Source organism: Galeopterus variegatus, unplaced genomic scaffold (genome assembly GCF_000696425.1).
Source record: "Galeopterus variegatus unplaced genomic scaffold, G_variegatus-3.0.2 Scaffold1793, whole genome shotgun sequence".
Taxonomy (NCBI): domain Eukaryota; kingdom Metazoa; phylum Chordata; class Mammalia; order Dermoptera; family Cynocephalidae; genus Galeopterus; species Galeopterus variegatus.
This window is the reverse complement of record NW_007727904.1, coordinates 290375-314341: the sequence shown is the minus strand read 5'-3', so window position 1 is coordinate 314341 and position 23967 is coordinate 290375. Positions and strand designations below refer to the sequence as shown.

General features: G+C 34.5%; 1 protein-coding gene across 1 annotated transcript in view; it reads right to left on the bottom strand.

The window, feature by feature from the left end:
- LOC103595560 (unconventional myosin-VI) overlaps positions 1–23967 on the bottom strand; it is a 116759-nt gene that overhangs the window by 36517 nt on the left and 56275 nt on the right. Inside the window, exons 3-11 of the mRNA XM_008578982.1 lie at positions 22908–22977; positions 16371–16444; positions 13646–13775; positions 11908–12013; positions 10030–10085; positions 6871–6968; positions 6067–6231; positions 3971–4051; positions 832–1012 (exon numbers count right to left, since the gene is read on the bottom strand). Of these exons, the coding sequence (XP_008577204.1) occupies positions 832–1012; positions 3971–4051; positions 6067–6231; positions 6871–6968; positions 10030–10085; positions 11908–12013; positions 13646–13775; positions 16371–16444; positions 22908–22977 (961 nt within the window). The remainder of the gene's footprint in view (positions 1–831; positions 1013–3970; positions 4052–6066; positions 6232–6870; positions 6969–10029; positions 10086–11907; positions 12014–13645; positions 13776–16370; positions 16445–22907; positions 22978–23967) is intronic.

The window sequence follows — 23967 nt, the reverse complement described above, 5'->3', positions numbered from 1 at the left end:
TATTAATGGTGCTTTAGGTTTTTCTTAATTCTCCTTGGTATAAGACTGCAAAATAATGCAAGGATTGACAAACTTTTTTTCTAAAGGGCCAGCTAGTAAATATTTTGGTCTTTGCAGAATATAAAGTCTCTGTCACAACTACTCAACTCTGCCACAGTAACATGAAAGCTGGCATAGACAATACATAAATGAATAGGTGTGGCTATGTTCCAATAACAATTTATAAAAACAGGCAGTGGGCCAGATTTGGTTCATTGTTTGCCAATCCCTGTATTTACAGATCAAATTTAGAATTACGCAGTCTAACTGTTCATGTAGAGACTGAGACTCTAGAGTTGGAAAGTTGCTATCATCAGGCATTTAAATACTCTTTCAATTTGCATAAAAATAAAAATTTTAATTTATTTTCATTTCTCATTAATGAAGTTTATGGGCTTTTATGTATTAAATTGCCCTAATGACCTGATCCAAGTTTAGATCAATGAACCAGAAAATTTTCAAAAATACCTTAATAGGTGACAGAGAATTAATCTATTCACCTACTAGGAAAGTATAATATCAGTCGGAAAATTTAACTAAATATGGCCCTGATACAGAGTTACTTATCTTTCAAAAATGAGAAGTTTACTCCTTATCAACATCACTGATTTGTTCAAAACAGAACCCACAATGACTGATGACAGAGCATCCCTTAATTTGTGGGATTCACAAGGTAACGCAGTATATTCCAGAAATTTCAACAAACCTACTCATAACAAATTCAATTTTCATATGACAAAAAATGACAGAAATTCTAATTTTACTCCTCTTAAAAACAAACAAACAAAAAACCTGAAGTGCTGCCGGCTTCCTCGAAATCAATATTTCCAAGGTGAAGGACACCAGCTACTACCCGGAACAGATCAAGCTTTTCTTCATCATCCAAACCAATTTTTTTCATGGCTGTACACATTCTAATAAAATCTCCGTGGTCATCTAACAGAGGATCTTTCAAGGAACCTGCCTTAAGACACTACAAAATAAGATAACATCAATTATCTGATCTTTACATTATTTAAGTAGAATAAAATTACTATACCAGATCTAATAATGTGCTATATAAACATGCAAAAATAAAATTTGTCAGTGGAAAAACTTTAGTATTCTAACACATTCAAAAACTGAATAAACTAGGTAAAGTATATACAGGATCTCTACTATTTCTCACAACTACATGTGAATCTACAATTATTAAAAATTTCAGTTAAAAAAAATGGAATGAGATTTTTTCCAATTAAGTTACAATTTTAATTCTAAAGCTAGGATCTTAGATAAAGATGTAAACTGAGCACAAAAGGGGGGAATATCAGTGTTGAAGCAAATCAACATCTACAGATCAAAAAGAATTAAGGTAGTGATTAATATGTTAATTAATTTCACTTAATTATTCCACCATGTATACATATATCAAAACATTACATTGTACTCCAATGTGTTGTATAAATAGATACTATCTTTATTTGTCAGATAAAAATAAAGCACAAAAAAAAAAACAGGTTAAAAAACTGTAATAAAAATTTAAATCTGACAATTAGCGTGGTACTCCATTAGGTTAACTGCCTCTAACCACACCAATACTAAATAGTAAATAGTGGACAGGCTGATACAATTTTCATGGCCTGAGAATTATTTTTTAACCTTTCTGTATAAGTATTTATGAGGTAAACTATATATTAGTAAGCATTATGCTTACTTTAAGAATTTATGCACTGACTTAAAACATTTCAGAAAAATATGAAAAATTTGTTTTATTTCCTAAACAAACTTGCATCTGAAGTATTCATTTGTTAGAACTTATAACAAAACTCAGAAAAGGGGAAAAAGAAAGGCCTGCAGAAATTAGGAAAAGAAACATAAAAGTTACTGAACAAAAAAGATTGGACTAGAAATTTTCCAGAACTTGAAAATTAAGAAGTAAAGTTAAACATTAAAAAACAGCATCAGAATTAATTAGCAATTAAAAATGCCTCTAGGAGATGTTTTTTCTCCCAACGAACAACTGCTTCCCACCTAAAGTTGCAGTTGTCTTTCCACAAAATTCTTTAAAATGTTCAATTATGTGCATTTGAAATTTCTGGAAAATGACTAGATAATGACAACCAACAAAAACAATCACATGCAGCCAAAGTTAACAGAAAACATATATCGTGCAGAATTTTTAGTCTTGCAATTGAATGCCTGCTTAATTTAAAAACTGTTTCTAATTAAATGTGAATAAACATATTTGTTGTATGGAAGACTAAAAATACTGCATTCTCCTAAATATTGCACACAACTTAAAAACATTCAAATGGAATTAGGCGAAGGGTTTAATCAGTCAAAATGATCACCTCATCCTCCTGATAAAGAAGAAATAAAAAGTAATTTAAACATATTAATCCGTTGTTTACCTACATATATACACACATACACATTCGATAATGTGAATAAGATTTCTGACAAAGTATACTGACCCTAGGAACAGAAAGAGTGCATTTAATCTTTGGAGAGTAAACTCCAGTTTTCTTTTCTCTCTACTCAGATTTTTCTATGCCAAAAGATCAAATATACATTCTTTTTTTCCCTTTAAAACAGGTGCAGTGTCCCACTAGGGAATGTCTCCATTGTCTTGGTGAAAAAAATACAACCTCTATATTTTGATGATCTCTTATAAAAATATTATCAAGACAAAGAAAGATACTATAATAAATATTAATGTTGTTTCTTAAAGTTTCAACCATGGCTGTAACAAAGTTTATGATTTATAATTCAGACATCTGTGTCTAAAATGATATATAAAATGTCAAATTAAACAAAAATTAACTGCAGACTCATCTGCTTAGAATTTGAAATAATGAGAACTTATATTTGCTTTCTGCTCTTTTATAAAAATATATTTTTATAATTCACATAATTCATCTTACCTATTTTGTGAAAGGAGTCAAAAATATTTGGCTCACGAATGTAGCATTAAAAACTTACTATAATAAAAACTTGTTTGATTAATACTCAATATAAATCTTTTAATAAAATTAATAAAGGGAATATTAACTAGTACCTATAATTAATCCTGACTTAGTATTTCATAATTTAAGCCCGTTAAATAAACACAACTTAATACCACTTATTATTTAAATATTGCATATTAAAACTTATAATGGTTGCAGATTTTTAAAGATTTAATGTTTTTAAAATAATAATGGTATATCTAATTACTTTTAGAAATATTATAATAATTTAATAAGACCAATATACAAAACCTAATATTACAGAAATATGCTGTTTTTTAAAAAATACAATAATAGGGCCGGCCCGGTGGCACACTGCTACAGTGCGCCGCTTGGGAGCGCGGTGGCGCTCCCGCCGAGGGTTCGGATCCCACATACAGACCGGTTTCCGCTCACTGGCTGAGCGAGGTGCGGGCGCGACACCGAGGGTTGCGATCCCGTTGCTGGTCCCGGTCCGGTACGGGCGCAACACTGAGGGTTGCGATCCGTTGCCGGACACAAAAAAAAGACAAAAGGGAAAAAAAAAATACAATAATATATAAGCATCCTTTCAGAAGAATGCTTAATCTATTGTTTACTTCAAAGCTTACTTCAGCCTTCAAGTAGACAACAAATTATAAAAGACATATTTATACTTAATCTCAATGGGTAATATGGTAAGTTTCAAAAATGCTACATTAGGATGATTCTTAGTCAATTTAATAGTTTCATACTTGGAAAAAGAACAAGAGTAGAGCAGTACACTGAGGCTCAACCAAGAAGAACCAGGACATATTGCTTCTGTAGATACCAACTGGGAGACAGACTTGGAGGAATACCTAGTTTTTAAAGTATAAGCCTAAAAGTAATAAATCATATTTGGGCTCCAAAATAAAAAGTGTATCTTTCAGCATGACTTTTTTTACATTAAAGATTTTAGTAAAAAACAAAAAAGTCTACTATACCTCAGGACTTTTGCGGTTCTTTAAAATCTGTTTATCAGTTTCTTTGTTAGCAAAGTACCTAGTGCAGCCTCGGTTTAAATACTATGACAAAGAAATTTAAAATAAAATTAACATATATGATTCACAGGGAAATAATACAAGAGAAAACACAACTTATCAAATAGTGCTAACAGTAAAGAATTTCTAAATGTAACTTGCGTATTGTTTAATTACTCAATTAAAATCAATATTTCTATATTTTATAAACATTTTATTCCTACTAAACCAGAGATGAATATTAAAAATCCTAATTCTTGAAAGTATATTAAATAAAATGAATAAAATAAAAATACCATAAAAGTGTCCTATTTTTAAAGGATAGCAATTTTACATCTTCTAAGTGTTAAATCTTTTTTAAAAATATAGTCCATAAAATAAGTACTACAAATAATAATGAAAATCATCTTCCTTCTATGAAGAGTCTCAAGTAAGAACCCACATATGGTTTAATATTTCAAATAATATTTTAAATTCTAAATAGAAATATTAACCTTGATTTTCTTAATTTCTTATTTCTAGATTCAGTTCTTCAAAACATGTCCTTTACATTTACTGACAGTTAACAGTGACTATACAAAAATAACAATAGTTGCTTTATAGATGAAATCATTTCAGCTTTTCTTTTCTCAATGATTTACTTTGCTTACCAGAAGCCTTTTAAAAGCTAAGTGCTTTCAAAACATATAATAAGAAGAGCAGTTGAGAAGAAAACAATATATTGGTTTCAAGGAGAGTCTACTTTCCCACATTTAGGAGGGGGTCAGAAAGGAAGTACACAAAGAACAGGACAGAAAAATTTTTAAAACATCTCAGCTTCTCTTAAATCAGGTCACTATAATTCCATTGTACCAGTGGCATCAATTCCAGAATTAAATATACCACATCCTACGTACACCAAGAAAAAACATATAGTAAATTTAAATGAAATGGGACTAATCAATATTTTAAATGATCAATATATCTGTCATTTTCCCTCCACTATATTGAAATACTAAAATACAGTAAAACCAGACAATGATATACAAAGAGTTCCCTCTACCCTAGAATTTTTGGGAAAAAATAAAAGAAGATAATGCTGGTAAGCATTTTCATTTGATTGTTTCAAAAAAGACTTCTTTTACTTAGATAGTAGTAGCTTAAACATATGGAGCCAAAACAAATGTTTTCTTTGCTAGCAAGTACTTTATCTCCCACCCCAACTGTTTTGTCAAATACTTAGCTTTTGGACAGTTGGACTTAATATTAAAATCTAGGAAAGATACTTATTTCTTCCAACTTTTCTATAATTAGAAAGCTATTACTATTCCTGCCATCCACTCTTATTCTATCCAAGCTTTCTTTATAATCAAGGATCTCTGACGTACCCTTTAAGATGTTTCTTCCCTTTGTTTGCTCATCTTTTTGCATCTACCAGGAATATCCTTTGCATCTTCCTTCATCTAGTTAACACCTGAAAATCCTTCAGGATTTTCATCAAGCAATCAATACTTCCAATCAGCCTTTCCACAATGCCCAGGCTGCCACAGCATTTTATGCATCTCTTTCTTATCATTTAACACATGAGTCAGACTGTGTGTGTGTGTACATCACATTCTAAATTAATCTGGAGTAGAAACTATGTCTTATTTATCTTTTTGATCCTGGCACAATGCCTAGCAACCATGGACAAGCAATAAATATTTGTTATTGAACTGAATTAAGGAATATAATCATGTGTCCCTTATTAATACTAATTCAGTGGTCAAACTTTCTTATAAGTCAAAGGTAATTTTAAGGTGGTATTACAGAACAATCATAAATTTCTAATTGACTATAAATTAACATAGGGTTTAACAACTATCCTTCTATCTATCCCATTACATAGCTCCTCACAGAGTAAATTCAGCAGTAAACCTGATTAAAGATCTCAATACAGCGCTCATTCTAACACATATACTTGATTTAATGTAAGCTATATACACGTACAACTAGATGCCAAAATCCACTAAAATAAGTTTTAAGGTTGAAGGCAATCCAATTTCCAAAAATTGTATGAAATTTCTCTTCCTCCAACCTACCCGAAAATTATCTGGGGAGCTCAAATGAAGTTTTTCCCTAATATCTTCAGAAGCACCAGCACACAACCTATAAAAGATATGATAATTCCTTTCCTCTTTGCCTTGAACACAGATCCTAGATTTCTCTAGAAGATAATGTGAAACAAATCCTCCAACAACTGAATTCTAAAAAACAAAACAGAAAGAAAACACATTGTTGCATTTAAAATCTTAAAGTATAACTTACCAATGTTATTTATCTTTTCTAATTAACATTTGTCTATCAAATAGGTAATAAAATATTCATCAAATATAGGGGAAAAAACCAAATAACTAAATGTAGGCTTAGAGTATTTATAGAGGTCATCCTTCATTTTAAACATACTCATTAAGTCTCCATCTAGAACCTTCTAAGTTTTGAGCCTTCACAGAATCAAAACTGACTTTACACTGTACCTGAATGAAGGTGCTAAAATGTCTTACAAAGCTGGCCAGTCAGCTCAGTTGGCTAGAGCTCAGTGTTATAACACCAACGTCAAGTGTTCAGATCCCATACCGGCCAGCAGCCAATAACACAAACAAAAAAAACCTGGATATCTGTAATACTCAATGTTGAAGTCAAATCCAATATTTGGGTTATAAATTGTAAAGGAGCTTTTGGATAGTCACAGTGAATGTATATATTCTCCTAACCACCTAAAGTAACACAGAAACTTAAAGGGGTTTACTTTAAGTTCAAGTACAGCACCAATTCTACTAAGATCCTTGGATTTTTTTTTCAAATACTCCCCCAAACATATCATCCCAAAACTCACTCTCACTCACCTTTTCATTGAAATGTATTTCTACAAATTTTCCAAATCGACTGCTATTATTGTTGCGAACAGTCTTTGCATTTCCAAAGGCTTCCAAGAGTGGATTAGCTATTGAGAAAAAAACGAAAATATTCCATCAAAAAAATTAGCATAAAGGAAAATTACAAAACTTCGCACAGCATGTCTCCATTTGTTAATAAATATGTATATCGCTAAAAACTATTCTCAAAAATATTAATGTGGAGAAATTCATATGTACTGTCAAATTCTACAAATATCTATTGACTACCCACTATGTTCAAGTACTGTTCAAGTGCAAGAGATGTAAATGTTATTAGACAGACTAAATTGTAAAAGTCACTAGGTTGCAAAATTTATAACTCAACTTTAAAAATTACTCCCTAAGAATTTTAAGGTTTTAACAAAGGATTTTACATCAGTCCTAAAAGAGTACTAATTATAACAGATAAAACAGCAAACCTCTTGTCACAAAATACAGGCAAGAAAGTTCTTGCTTTACTTACTTTTATAAAATATTTTATATATTAACATAACCTCCAAATTTAACATTTTTACATGCACATCCAATAAAATTTAACAAATTAAGAGTTTATAGAATAACCTAAAAAAACAAGTTTACAGAATTATTTCAAAAAGGCTCTCAGAATAAGTTTTTAAAATCCCAATGGACAAATGTAACATTTTAATTGTTATTTTATAATATCACTCACACACACACACACACACACACACACACACACACCATGACTAGATAAGGGTCTAGTCAAAGTCTCAACTATAAACATGGCAAATATGTTAATCTTACTCATATATTCTACACCACTAACCTCAAATTGCTTCATAATGTTTATTGTTATAATATTTCTTATGAAGCCTTTTAAAGTTCATTTCTCTTATTCTATCCACAGTAGAAAGCTAAACTAGCCTCAAAACCCTTTTAAAGATCATTTCCCAGCCATTTCACTTGCCAAAACAAATAGCAGATTAAAACTAAAAGAAATGTTAGCATTTATCTCTCACTTTTCAGATGGGCAAAAAAACTGGGGCCAACAAGGTCAACCGACTCTCAGAAGGTCACATAACCGGCTGTTGACAAAAGGGAGACTCGGTTACAGATCTCCCTAACTCCCTTACTCATGATCTACTAGTTTTTGCTGAAGAATTTAACACAAATAAAATATCCCAAAGTAGCATAAGAACCTCTCCATCAGAAAATCATCTTAATGCTATTAAAAATATACTCATTCCAAAACCCACAAAGCAAACTTCCATTAAGGATGGCATCGAAAGATTCTATGGCCTTCCAGTTACATCTTCTATTCTCCATTAAAGGGGTGTAGAAACATTTGGAATAATTCTTTCCAACTTTTCTCAATTATAATACACTACACACTGCACAGCACATTACCATGAAAGAAACTAGACATATATCCATTTCTCAAGTAAGTCTGCACCACAACTAAACAAATCAGAATACTAATTAGTCTTTTATTGAGTTAACCCATAATTTGTTCTTTTTGATTTTTTTTTTCTTCTTTTCTTTTTGATTAATTCAATTTTTGAGGGTGATTCCCTCACTAAAGTAAGGTATTCTACTGTGAATAAAGCATTACTTATGAAATCCCCACATCAGGGTGTGTCATAACACTACAGAAAGAAGTATAAATAAAACTAGAATATTATTTATATTGAAAAACATGAAAGGGCCGGCCCGTGGCTCACTCGGGAGAGTGCGGTGCTGATAACACCAAGGCCCCGGGTTCGGATCCCACATAGGGATGGCCGGTTCGCTCATTGGCTGAGCGTGACAACAACACCAAATCAAGGGTTAAGATCCCCTTACCGGTCATCTTTTAAAAAAAAAAAAGAAAGAAAGAAAAACATGAAAAACTTTATTGATGCACAACTTTTAAAATGCTTATTAAAGTATTTAGATTCATCTACCTGCATATTTTACATAATTGTGAAAAAATGCAATTATTTGCATAGCAAAATGCATGAACATAGAAGGCCTCTAACAAATTTTTGTTCAACTAAAATATTTCTTTAAAATGTCAAAAGAGAGTTAAAATATGCATTTAGTATAGCATGTGGTTGAGCTGCCTAGGTTTGTATCTCAGTTCCACAAGTGATATGATTTCTGGCAACTTAAACTATTATTACCGCCTCATTTTCTCATCTTTAAAACAGGGATAAAATACATTATTCTGTGAAGATCTAAATAACAGATTTTAAGAAAATCAGACAATGCTCAATACATACCACATACGTTAATATCATTGCCATTATTTAAATCCTTACTGAGAACTTAGCAGGGGAAAGCGAAGAAGAGGGAAGGAGAAAAAGTATCCAGAGAGGCTTAAAACACCTCAGAGTACTACAAGGAAACCAACAAGACAAAAGCATGAGGAGTCAGAGGCGACATGACTCACGATTAGACCAGAAAAGGCAGGAGCCAGACCACAGGTGATGATATGGATTTAGGGCTTTATCTTGAGAACAATAAGAAGCTACTAGAAAATTTAAAGCAAAAGAGATCACTCCAACTTCCAAATAGAGACTGAATTCAGGAGAAGCAGAAATATAAGTGGGGAGACCAGATAGGAGTGTGTGATGCAGGAAGGGGGTGTAGATTCAGCATGGTGGTAGCCTAGACCAGCAGTCTCCACACTGAGCTACAAGATGATGTTCTAAGGAGCATGCAGCACAGACAGCTTAAGAAAACCAATTTTCAAACTCTTGTCTTCGAAGTGTACTCTTGTTAAAATAATTTCCACAAAAAAGCACTTTAATACCAAATAACCCTTCCTCTTCTTTCCTTCTTTACAAAATAAAGGTCCATGAAACAAACAGCCAAAGAGCTTCCTGTATTTCTTTCATTGATTCAACAGATATTTATGCTACATAAGCATTATTTTAGGGGTTCAGAATACAAACCAAAAATCCCTGCCTTCTCAGTGCTTACATGTAATGGAAGTGAGGGGACAGACAAAAGATATAAAGTAAATGAGAAGAAAATATCTGAGCAAAGATTTGTAGGAGAGAGTGTCTCACATTTCAAGGAGAACAATATTCCAGACCACCTAAAGGATCCTCACAAGTTAATTTCAGTACATGACTAACAATAGAAAATAAAAATTAACAATACCTTCAACAATCCTATCATCAATATCTTGACCTGTTCCATAGGATTCAGTCAGGTATCTATTTAAAATATAAGATAAAAAAAAAGGGGTGACAATAATATTGCATATAATATATAATAATATTTATAATTTTCACATTATTTAATACATGTAAAACTGAAACCTAGATCATCAATATAACTGTTTGTTTTAAAAATAACATTTAAATGCAACTATTCTGTCACAGCCACATGTATGTATAATAAAAAATTTAAAAAGCTTTTAAATTTATCTAAAATTCTATTTAGTTTGCCTTTAACATCTAAATTAGCATTTTTTTAAAAAAAACTGTTTTGGGGAATATTTTGATTCTAACCAACAGTTTGGTTTTAAATATATCACATTTCACATGGGAATATTCATCAACTACATGAGATTTCAAAGTCTTTTGTGGTAGACTATTAATTCAATCCTTATGGGTACAGAAAATAAGGCACTCTGCCACTGCAGAGCTGGGAAGTTATCATTCTTCATGTTGTTACACTGAAGGATAAAATACAATGGAACAACTATTTTGCCCAGCACATTTCAAAACAAAGAGCAATCTTTAACTTACAGTACAAGTTTACATTATAAGTTTACAGTTCCTTAACTTTTTGTTCATTTTCATGTATCAACCACAGACTCACGATATGACTATTACATACAAGAGAGAAAGAATACAAAACTGAACCTCTTAGGGCCGGCCCGGTGGCGCACTGGATAGTGCGCCGCTTGGGAAGTGGGGCGGCGCTCCCGCCCGAGGGTTCGGATCCCACATACAGACCAGTTCCCGCTCACTGGCTGAGCGAGGCGCGGGAGCAACGCCGAGGGTTGCGATCCCGTTGCCGGTCCCTGGTCCGGTACGGGGGCAACACTGAGGGTTGCGATCCGTTGCCGGACACGGAAAAAGACAAAAAGACAAAACTGAACCTCTTAGAATGTCAAGAGTATTGGGAAGCATTCGTTTAACCAGAATTGCATATACGTAACAGCTATTAACAAACTCTTCAATTGGTTTTATATAAGTAACTCTGAATAGCATACACATTTACATAACAAATAGCAAAATTTCAAAAAAAAGTCCCACCATGCAGCAGTCAACTAAGAACTGTAATACAGTGAAAACAACACTGGTGAAAATTCAGAATATGCTCATACTAGCAGTATGGTGAAGCTACACCACTAGATTTAACCTCCTTGGCTATGTAAATTAAAAGAACTAAACTAGGAGTGCCCCAGTTCCTTCCATTTTTAAAATGCTATGATTCTAAAAAAGTGTAGAGAGTTTAATTTGACAGCAGCAAAGGGACTATACTAGGGGTGTGGGGAGATAAAAGTAAGGAGGCCAACTGTCATAAGCTTAAGGCAAAAAAAAATGGTTCCAACCATGCTAATAGCAGCAGAAATATTGAGAACAGAATGCAGATGTTGGGATTTTGAAGGAACATTCCTAGATTTCCTTTGCCTAAGCAATACTGGTTAGGGAATTCTGACATATACTACAATATGGATGACTCTTAAACTGAACTAAATGAAATAAACCAGACACAGAAAGACAAATATTATTGTACAATTCTACCTATATGAGGTGTCTGGAATAGATAAATTCATAGAAACAGGAAGTAGAATCATGGTTGCCAGGGGCTGGGAAGAGTGGGGAAATAGAGAGTTGTTTAATAAGTATGGAACATCCTCAGTTTTGGAAGATGAAAAGTTCTGGAGGTTGGCAGCACAACAGTGTGAATATACTTAACTACTTCTAAATATACAATTTAATGGTGTTAAGTTGGCAAACTTTATGTTATGCATTTTTTACCACAAAAAAAAGGCAAAATATTTCAGGTTAGCTGAATACTCACCTTAGAACAAATTTTGTATTTTCTGTTTTGCCAGCTCCTGACTCTCCAGACACAATAATAGACTGACTCATCTTGAGCACCTTCATATCTCGAAAAGCCTTATCAGCTAGAGTCAAAATAACACATTAATGATGAACAATCTATTAAAGTTATTAAATGACGGAAAGTTCACTTTAGGAGCACTTGCTCCTAAAGAAATCATAATTGTGTATTTACTGTTAATGAAATTTTAAAATAAAATCATTCAAAAGTGTTGGAAACATTTCTAAAAGTATTTACTTTCAATGTTGTGTCTTACTATCCTAATAGCTAAGTGATATGAAATCCAAATAAACAACTCTTAAGTTAATGCTAGAATGTCACCATATTAGGAGCTGTAGCTCAACTCTCCCTAATACCAGAGCAGATCTGCAGAGGGATTAAAAAAAACGCTCACTATGCACAACTAATGACGTCCCCAGTGAAAAGCAAGAAGTAACAAGCTTCCAATTAAGAAATCTGGCAACCAAAATTTTAATTCAAAATTAGTCCCTGACCAATTGGCTCTATAAGACAATTACTTCCCACCTCAAGTATGTGCTACCCATACAAATGGCTTTTACTCTAGGGACATACTACAAACCATATGCAAGAGTACACCCATCCCTTTGTCCGATTTATCAGCAACCAGTTCCATGGGTTGAATGATTTTATAGAATCATTCTAAACACTTTTTTAGCAGTAAAAGGCTAAAAATAAAAGCTGATTTATTTACATTTTAAACATGTAACTTCTCTCCAGTGATGAGCTTGCTCATATTTAGGTTCTAAGGACTGTGTACCATTTTGCAGGCTGACAGAGAACATACCAATGCCCATCAGAGCTTCTTAGAACTAAAAGTAAATCTGCTGCTGCACTGGACTTGGCTGATAGATTTACTCTGCCTAGTAGTACACAGCACATAGGTCAACCAAATCTGGAAGTGAAGCACGGTTAGGCCAAACCACAAGCATAAAAAGAAAGCCCAAAGAGAAACAAACTGCACTAAGAACCATCACCAAAATATGTCATTTAGCTTCTGGTTATGTCCGGATGCAAAGGGTTAGTTAACATCTCTGTACTTGGTTGGGGCAGGGTAGGATTGCTTATTCTGATCAAATAGCTCTGTCTCTTTGTGTCTCAGAGCAGGTAACCTTCAAGATGAGACAGAGACTGAGAAAGGCAAAGACAAATACTACTGTCTTCCCACACAGATTCCTCTGCAATATGACGCATGTACTATATCACCTTCAAACCTTTAATTTTATAAAGCCCTGATGCAAGACAGTGCACCAAAAAAGTATGCTCTTACAGCTCAAGTCTAGCCCAAGTAACACACTCACAAGTGATGACCTGAGTAGGAGAGGAAAGACTGGGACTCACAACTATGAAAGAGGACACTATTAAAATGAGACCAATCATGATGAGTCAAAAAGTACCATTAGGTCAGCTTGTATTATTCCCACTTTCAACTGAGCAGACACACCTAACAGGACACTGGAATTTAACAAAGATAATGACATATGACTGCCCCGTGAGTTGGCTGCAAAAGAATTCTTCCCCACCCTGTGTGCTCCTAACAATGTTGATACACCCAAGAGGCATACAGGTCCTTCAAAATATACCTTCAACTCATGGTATCTTTTATTAATCCAAAAGAAAAACTGAGAAAGTCTGTACAATATAAGGAAAGATAATTAAATACAATTGAATCACTTACCAATTGCAAAGACGTGAGGTGGCATTGTCCCAAGAGATTTTCCTTGATATGACTTTATTGTTTTTGAGGAATATATTTTAGGTATGTCAAAGTATGGATTCACTGCTATCAGAATATTGGCGACATACGTCTAAACAGGAAAAGCATAAACATAAATTTCCCAATTACTGTTTTCATTTCAAGCTAAATGACGCTCATAGGAGGGAAATAAAAAACAGCAAATAGGTACCTTCAATTCTCTATATAACCAGGACTCCCAAATCTGCATTTCCAGCCTTAAAAATTCTCTCATCTCTACAGAACCTAAATTTCTCCTACTCTTAATAAATATTTATATCTCCTTATCCCATATGCATCTCAAACTCAGAACATCCAAAGTAATATTATCTCTTCCCACCTCATGTGCCTCAAAGAAAATATTCTCCCATATGCTCTCCAGGTACATGGCATTACCACCATGTCACCACAGACAGAAATCTGAGTCTCTAAGCCTCTATTTCAATCAGCCTTCTTCTGTTAACTCTATGAAGTCTACTCCCCTAGTTCTATTTCTACAGCTGAATTTTGGTCATTTATATTCCTCACTTAGACTACTTTATTCGCCCTGCTACTGAAAAGTTTAATACAGCTCATAGGTCCCTCTGGGCCCTTCCCCATCGCCAAATGCCAAGGATTGATTTAGCTCTGAGGTGACCAGTTGGTCCCAGATTTCTGCAAAACAACATACGCTAACCATTGCCTGGAACAGTGATGGGCTAAATGTTTAATGAGCAACTTAAGCTTGCTTCTAAATTTGGAATTTAACTGTGGCTTTAAAAGATCAGGAAAATGTACTAGTAGGATTTATAAAATTCCTTATTGGGTAGATAGAGCATTGTGGTTTAGTAATACTGACAAAACTAGGACCATAAAAAAAGGACCATATTTTTCTCTTTTCTGCTTCCAGTTGTGGAAGAATAATGTTGCGGAAACCCTGAACTCTCAGACTACTAATCAAGAATTGAGGGTGTGTTCTCAAGGATATTTCCTGAAGTAGGGCAAAAAATAAGAAAGTCCAGATAACAATCTTTCCCTGGGAGACAAATTTTAGTAAACAACAGATATGTTAAATGTGGGTTAACTGTTGTATAAAATTATCAAATTTAAGCTCTTACTCCCAATTTCTTCCTTCACTTATATATATAATAGCTATATTTATGTATTGCTGATTTTTCGCTTCATTGTACATATTTATCGGATACAATTTGTTGTTTCAGTACATGCATAAATTTTATAATGATCCAATCAGAATAATTAGCATATCTATCAACTAAACATTTATCATTTCTTTGTGGTTATAACATTCAATGTAATGCTGATTTTTAAAGATTTTATAACTAAAAGATATAATTTAAAAATCAACATACCAATCATGGCTTCAGCTAACCTTAAAGATACTGGTTCTCCAGTTCCACTTGAATGATAATGTTTCCTGGTTATATCCAAATTAACTTTTACTGATTTATTACAAGTTAAACTGCTTTAACAAATTTCAAAAACATGTATTACTTTGGTATCTAAAACAGCATTTAGCACATATTAGATGCTCACCATGAGTTTGCTGATTGAGTGAATTTTGCTCCTAAATATATTTTAATCAAAAATAGCCATATTTAAACCTAAACACATTTTTTTATTTAAGTGATTTTGAAAAAAATTAAGGAGAAAAGTAAAGTCATAATACTGTGCATACCCAGAAGATGGCAAGTAAACCCTTTTGGAATAGTCTAGATTAGTTCTATTTCCCAGCTGTCACTACTTGGACAGATGGCAAAGACTAAATGTAATTTAGTCAGGATTAAGTAAGCACAATTAGGCAAATTGATAGTGATATAAAAGATTAAGACTGTCATTTGATCTAGTAAGTGTCAAAGAAGCCACGTGTTTTCTTCGTTCAAAAATAATGAAGAGTCCCATCTTTATAACAGGAGAACTACAGTGGGGCAATTTACCTCCATCCAACAAAGGAATCTATGACTAGGTCGTATTAGAATAAAATCTCATGTGTGCCCAATGAAGAATTAATAACTAAAACATACTAGTTAAATATCCATCTGAATGATTTGGTATAAATTTGACTATTTACATGAAAAAGCATTGTCTTTCATCTTTTAATACTCTGGACTTTTAAGGCAAGGTATATCTAGAGTCTAATGAAATACCATAACTATTTAGACTCTATAGTCAACATTTCTGTGTTCTTGATATTTTCTCAGATACTGCTTCCATGCTAATTTGCATTTTTTTCCTCATTCAAATTTTTAATTTCAATATGTATTTCATACAGGCAGCCTTAAATTCTCTGCAGACAATGTGGAAAGTGAATTAATTAACTAAACAGATACAGATGTATACAAAAAATAAGAAATCAAAACCCCAATTACAGTGTTTTTAGAAATACTCAAATTGGACATTTTTAAGTCTGAAAGATATGAGATGATGCTGTGAATTCATTATTTCCTTCCGCAAATATTTATTAAGTGCCTACTATGTACCAGGCATGTTCAAAGCCCTGGAGTTAGAGCAGTAAATTAGAAAAAAATCCTTGTCCTCATGGAGTTCACACTCTATTCAACAGGCTCAGATCAAGCATGATTTTCTGTTAGAAAATGTCAAGCCTGATAAATGCAAACAATAGCATGTAAAATATCCCCACAAAAACTTACACCATAGGTAAAATACTTACATAAATTCTGTCTTTACTGTATCGAACTTTGATATTATGGAGGAGTGTGGCTTCATTTAAATACATTAGTGAACCTAAGACATAAATTTGCAAATTATTAGATAGTTGAAGGAAAAAAAAGTAGGATAAAATAATACTATCTTAATCTGAATCACACTGACCCAAGCTAAAATTCACCTGTTAGATTAGTTTTAATTCTCTCTTTAAAATCTTAATGTATGTAAACCCCAAAGGCTGATTTAAAATATATTCAGATTACATATGTGTTACAGTGATATTTTTGATATTTCCAAGTAGGGGAGTATATCTAGTGAGTACCAGTGAGCACACACTAACAAAGACTGGTTAAAAAGTCAAGTACAATTCAAGTGGAAAGAAAGTGCTATTTTAGATAGCTCTGATTTTAATACACTTCTGACACAAACTGATGACACTAATCCAGTCTGATGCTCAGAATTTCATAGATAAAACACAAAAGATAAAAATTTTAGAATGGGAGAGAACCATCAGATCATTCAGTCAGTCCCTCACAACTGACACGATGAAATAAGAGTCCTGGAGAAATTAATGTCTGTGCTACTGGTTATTTCTGACTTGACTCACAATCTATTCTCCACGCCTACCAATCTCCTGATCTACATTTCCACCACATGCTGGAGTAGACAGAAACCACACCTTTCTCAACTACCTTGTTTCTATTATTAGCACCACTATTTTCTCAGCCAGCCAAATTTAAACCTTAGTCAACACTAGAAGCATTTTCTCTCTCCTTCCTTCTTCTAAAGCAGTTTCTATGTCTTTATGCCATATAAAAAAGTGCAGCACCATGCCAGGCTCATGGTAGGCACTCAAACACTAGCATAATCTGACTCTCGGAAATTGCTCTCCTTTGTTTCCATTTCTACTGCCCCAATCCCAGTTTAGGTCTCATTATCTCTTTTGCAATCATAGTAGCATCTTATTGGCCTATCGTCTCAGCCTCTCTCCTCTCAATCCAGACTGCTCAGCACATTAACTAAACTAGAGCCCTAATTAAATTTCTCTCCTCCTCAAAAAAGCATTAGTGGGTCTCTATCAACTACCAACATTTATATTCACATTTGATCAAGGCTCTTAGTAAACCTGCATTCAAATGACCTTCTCATATAATTTTCCACAACTCACTTTAATATGGTCCAACTTGTAAGCAGACTAAACTGTTTATCAAACCCAGATATCATTCATGCATTGTCTTCCACCGAGAATATGCTCTATATCTCTAGATAGCACAACTCTACCTATCCTTTAAGGTCAGTTCAAAGATTATCTCACAAATAATACCTCCCCATTCTCACCAACACCACCACTAGAACTAGAAACTCTTCTTTGTACTTTCTTTATGGTGCTTACCAAATACTGCCAGTATTATGACAATAAGTCTATGTATTTGGTTTTGGCTACTAAACCAGATCCTTGAGAGCAGGATGCTGCCTGGCTGGTTTACTTGTTTGATCCCTCACTGAAGGTGTATATACACCTACACTGCATGTTTTCCTAACATACCATTCAACACCTAACCAACGCTGTCAAACAAAAGTCTCTCGTTATATCCATCTCAAAGACTGCCCATGCTTCTGCACTCACGTAATGCAGCCAGTTCGCTTTCCAAGGACACATGCCTCAATCTCTTATTTTTTTTTTTACTTTGTTATAAAGGTTCAAGTTTGCTTTTTTTTTTTCTTAAATGCAATCTTTAAAATAATTCAAAACTTAAATTCAACATACAATCAAAACAAACATGAAAGGAGAAACATGTCTTTTATTATGTGATTTTTTATATACAGAGTGTTAGAACATATATATGTATTATACACATGTACACTCTGATTGACATATATATACACATATATTTTAATACACTTCTGACACAAAGTGCTCAGATAACTCCCTTAATAGATTCTGGTTAACAACTCACTCACTCTGATTGACATATACATGAAATGTATATGTCAATCAGACTGAGTTGTTAGCCAAAGAGAGTGAGTGAGTGAGTGTGTGTGTGTGTGTGTGTGTGTGTGTGTGTGTGTGTGTGTGTGTGTGTGAGAATCGGAGTGAGTGAGTTGTTAGCCAAAATCTATTCTCTATTTTTTCAGTAACAGAACTACCATATTAGGCTGTGCAATGAAACTACCTTCCCAATCCTTTCTCACTGCTTTCTAATGCCACTTAAGGCAGAGTAAAAGAGAGTAAGAAGAGAGTAAGAGTAAGAAGGTGGAACCTCTGTACAGTTGAGTGGCAGCTTCCCTTTGAATTGAGGAAGAATTTGGAGCAGAGGTTAGGGAGCAGAAGTATATCTGGTTTGGGTATCTGCTCCCCTGTCTATTTTTTTTTTTTTTAAGATGACTGGTAAAGGGATCTTAACCCTTGACTTGGTGTTGTCAGCACCATGCTCTCCCAAGTGAGCTAACCAGCCATCCCTATATAGGGATCCGAACCCGTGGCCTTAGTGTTATCAGCACCACACTCTCCCAAGTGAGCCACAGGCCGGCCCTTCCCCTGTCTTTCAATATCCCTGCTCTTCTCCCATCCTCCTCCCCCAAGGAGCCTGGTCTACATGTTGCTGTTTCTTTATCCAAAGCATTCTGCTGAACAACTGCCCCATCTCTCATCTTCCTCTGAAATACGGGGTTGTATCATATTGTCCATTTCCTCTAAGTAAGAATTCCTAATCCTATAGTACAATTCCCCTCGGAAAGCTACTCATATAAACCTGTACTGGTATGTGAATGACTGCTTGCTCTCCCTTCTTTACCTCCGTCCACCCTCAACATCCACATTCTCAGGGATGTCTGTTAATTAAATCAAATAAATCCCGAACTGGTGAAGTATCTGCCAATGACAATAAGAATTTAGACAGGAGGGTCTTCTTAAATTATGCTACTCAGGCTATTCCATTTTCATAAAGACATGGAAAAGGAAAGATAGAGAAGAAAATATCTGCAACCCTTGGTTTGCCAGAATGAGAAACGCTAAATACCAACTGTTTACACCTCCCTCAAGGTATGACTTAGGGATGTTTACATGGGTCTCAGAAATAGCTTCCTGAGGGCCGGCCCGGTGGCTCACTGCTACAGTGCGCCGCTTGGGAGCGCGGCAGCGCTCCCGCCAAGGGTTCGGATCCCACATACAGACCGATTCCCACTCACTGGCTGAGCGAGGGGCGGGCGCAGCACCGAGGGTTGCGATCCCGTTGCCGGTCCCGGTCCGGTACGGGCGCGACACTGAGGGTTGCTGTCGGTTGCCGGACACGAAAAAAGACAAAAAAAGGAAAAAAAAAAAAAAAAGAAATAGCTTCCTGCTCCACCTAATTCCTTCTTTCCTACTCTCCGTTGCTAGTAGCCAGCCCTAGGATTACTTCATTTGGCTATTTACATGCAATCCTTTATGTGAACTGTTTACCTTTTATGCCTAATTATTCATAGGTAACAACTGCAATTCCTTGAAGTTGATAAGACAAGCAAACAGAAAGGACATTGTTGGGAGGGAGGGGGAGACGGAGGAGGGAGGGAGGTTTCGGTAATGGGCCACAATAACCAACCACATTGTATATCAACAAAATAAAATAAAATAAAATTTTAAAAATAAAACATAATAAAATTAAAAACACAATTTGTTTCTTTATAAATACTTTGATATAATAAATAAACATATAACATACCAAAAGTTTGAGGTTTTTTTTCCAAAAGATGACCAGTAAGGGGATCTTAACCCTTGACTTGGTGTTGTCAGCACCATGCTCTCCCAAGTGAGCCACGGGCCAGCCCCCAAAAGTTTTTAATGAAGACTAGGTATGACTTCATTATTAAATTTAGGGATCTGACTAGGGAGTTATCTGAGCATTTAAGATCCTGCTTATTTGTGACATCTCTGGTTCACTGAAAGAAAAAGGCAACCCACAAACAGCTTCAACACAGTAGAAGTCAATGAATTCTAAACATATATTGCTGTAGAAGTCATCCCATTACTAAAAAGGAGACTGAACAAGGCAACTTTTAGGATTATTTCCAATTTTATACTCTATACTTGATTATTCTCAACATCTAACAGGTGATAATTCATGAAGAATATTATATGCCATGTAAGTAACAGTAGCTTACAATCAGCATGAAAAGATTCTATTATTTTCCTTTTAATTGTTGAATTATTTTCCTTACTCTGGTATGCACACCCAACAGTCGAGTAAAAAGGCAAAATTAACATACTAATCTCTACATATAAAACACTTCACATAGAAAACACAGAGCTACGGGCCATTTCCGTGGCGCACTCGGGAGAGTGCGGCGCTGGGAGCACAGCGACGCTCCGGCCGCGGGTTCGGATCCTATATAGGAATGGCCGGTGCACTCACTGGCTGAGCGTGGTGCGGGCGACACCACACCAAGTGTTGCGATCCCCTTACCAGTCACGAAAAAGACAAAAGAAAAAAAAAAGAAAGAAAGAAAACACAGAGCTAAAAGTAGGTAGTGAATTTTGCTATATTGTTAAGGAACTATCAAAAGACAACATGTCTCTGTTTTGATAGAAACTTTATCACATAATTCAGAGCACTCTATAGCCATCAATCATTTAATCATCACATCGTCATTATGATACAGAGAAGGGGAAAGGATTTTAGAAATACGCATGTGAGATCCTAAGAAGCAATGTCAGTGTGTCACTTGGCACATGACAGTGGTGTGGTGGCAAGTCTCAGACAAAAGTACTAAGTGATGGAACCACTTCAGCTGGAAAACCTGCATTCTAAACTCAACCACAGCTGTGTTAATGATATGGTTTCAGAAAAGGGACTTCAAGTAGAGATGGACTACTGTGTGATGAGGATAGTCAATGTCCACACATTAACATTGCTGTCCTCTGACATCACCAAAAAAAACACCTGCAAAAGTCAGCAAATCCATACTAAGGCTGGGAAAGTTAAAAGGTTGGATAAATACCAGTGTTTTAAAATATTAATTTAAGAAATAGATTTAAAATAATTCAAATCCATTTATTGTGTTTAGTTAGATGTGGATATATTATATGACCCAAAAAACATTTTAATATATGAAAAGAATTAATTCTTAGTTCTGCATACCCTAGTAAGTTTTAACAGAAATAAGTATTCTCTTATTTTAGATATGGTATAGTCTCACTTTTTATTTTGTTCTCACTGCTGTCCAAAATGTATTAACTCATCAAATGAACTCTCCAGCAATTTTGGAAATGAAGAGAAGCCCATGTTTTTTCTCAATCTCTCGCACCTAAAAATAATAGCTACCATTTATTTAGAGCCTGTTAGAGCTGTAGCACTGTACCAAGTATTTTAAATATATCACCTCTAAGCATGCAACATATATATTATTATTCCCATTTTACAGATGAGAATCTCAGAAAAGAGATAAATTGCCCACAGACACACAGCTTCCTAATAGCGTAATGAGAATCAGAACTCAGGCTTGCCTGACTCCACAGTCCACATCTCTCCCATTTGATGCCCCCATTTCATTTGATGCCCCCAAATCAGACCCATTTGGGACCCATTTGTACTTTCTTTATGGTGCTTACCAAATACTGCCAGTATTATGACAATAAGTCTATGTATTTGGTTTTGGCTACTAAACCAGATCCTTGAGAGCAGGATGCTGCCTGGCTGGTTTACTTGTTTGATCCCTCACTGAAGGTGTATATACACCTACACTGCATGTTTTCCTAACATACCATTTCCCCACTGTTCCACACTGCCCCCATTTAGATATAGGGGTCTTACAAGCTTACTCAAATGTGAACTACAGAGAAAAATCAGTAAGAACAAATCTATTCCTTTCTTTTATCTTTTTTCTTTGAATGAAGAGTTTTTAATTTCATATACCTTTAAGAAAATCCATGACCACTGAACATGATTCTTAAATACTGTCCCCTCCCCAAATAAAACTGAAACATGATTACTGTTTAATATTGACAATGTTAAGAATAAACACAGCCTTTTCAGTGGATATAGGTTTTTTACACCAAACATGCTAAGATATTTATAAGTAAAATTAATGTTGTATTTTAATACAATGTTCTGAAATAAATTTTTCAACTAGTAGTTATTGCACAGTTTTTTAAAAAAATATTTGTTTGCTTCAGTGATATTAAGTGACTCCTACTGACTCAACCGGCAAATTACTGAACCAGATATACTATTCTAAAAATTGCCTGACTCTCGGTTCAAAATAGCTTTTAAAATTGTTAATATGAGAACGTTAACTTAAGCTTCACTGTAAATTATTACTATTCCCCACATTCACACAACCAAAATAACCCTAAAAGGCCATCAAGACTCTTTCACCAAAGTGCATATGTGAGGCAACAATGAACTTAAAACTTTTGAGGCCTCCATTCACATGGACCTTCATGTCAAAAGGCTACATTTTTTCTGAACCAGTATAGTGTATTAGTAATATAACCACTAATTTATCTTTTGGAAGGACAGTTTTCTTCTCTGTGATGAGAACAAATTTTTAACTTGATACTTACAGTTATCTTCCACATCTTTTTTACTGTCTTCTTCTGCAGGGAACACTTGGTTTATGAGAGCCAAAAATGTCTGACCAACAAAACAAAAGCTCATTAAACTTGAGGCTTATAAATAGTAAGAAAAATAAAGGCGCTTCACTGTTTGCCCACAAGGTAATAATGGCAACAATATGCTCTTTATTAAAATATAATACAGATCCCACTATTTAAGAAGTCATTAACCCAAAAACAGGATAATAACTTTGCTCAAAAATAATATCCACTATTGCCATGGACATAAAATCAATAATGAAAATCATTAAATAAGCATCCCAGGCTCTAACACCTACAGTGGGACAAAATAAGAAGTATATTAATATTAAATCTACATAGATAATGACATTTAACAACTTTTTAAAAAATAAAAATGGTAGTTTGTATATATAGCAATTTTGTTTTAGAAAAAGAAAAAGTAACATTCAATAAGATACAACAGAATAGACTATTGTTTAATTAAAACATATTTGACACAAATTCCTGTACAAAAATGTGTCAGAAATATAAATAGTATCCAAAAATATTTGGTCCATAAAATTACAAGTATCCATGAATAAACTTACATTTATTTTGTCACTTCAATGCTATGGTAGACACTACAGAATTAAGATAGCATCTTGTAAGAGAGAACAAATGATCTCAAATTACACCTAAAGAGAATTAAATTTTAATCCATGCCATTCTAACAGTTATAATGTCTCAAACAATCACAATTACTCTTGTCGTTGAACTTTCCAACCATATCAAATAAAACTCTTAAGAAAAAATGGTTCAGGGCCGGCCCGGTGGCGCACTGGATAGTGCGCCGCTTGGGAAGCGCGGCGGCGCTCCCGTCCGAGGGTTCGGATCCCACGTACAGACCGGCTCCCGCTCACTGGCTGAGCGAGGCGCGGGAGCAACGCCGAGGCTTGCGATCCCGTTGCCGGTCCCCGGTCCGGTGCGGGGGCAACACTGAGGGTTGCGATCCGTTGCTGGACACGGAAAAAAGACAAAAAAAAAAAAAAAAAAAAAAAAAAAAAAAAAA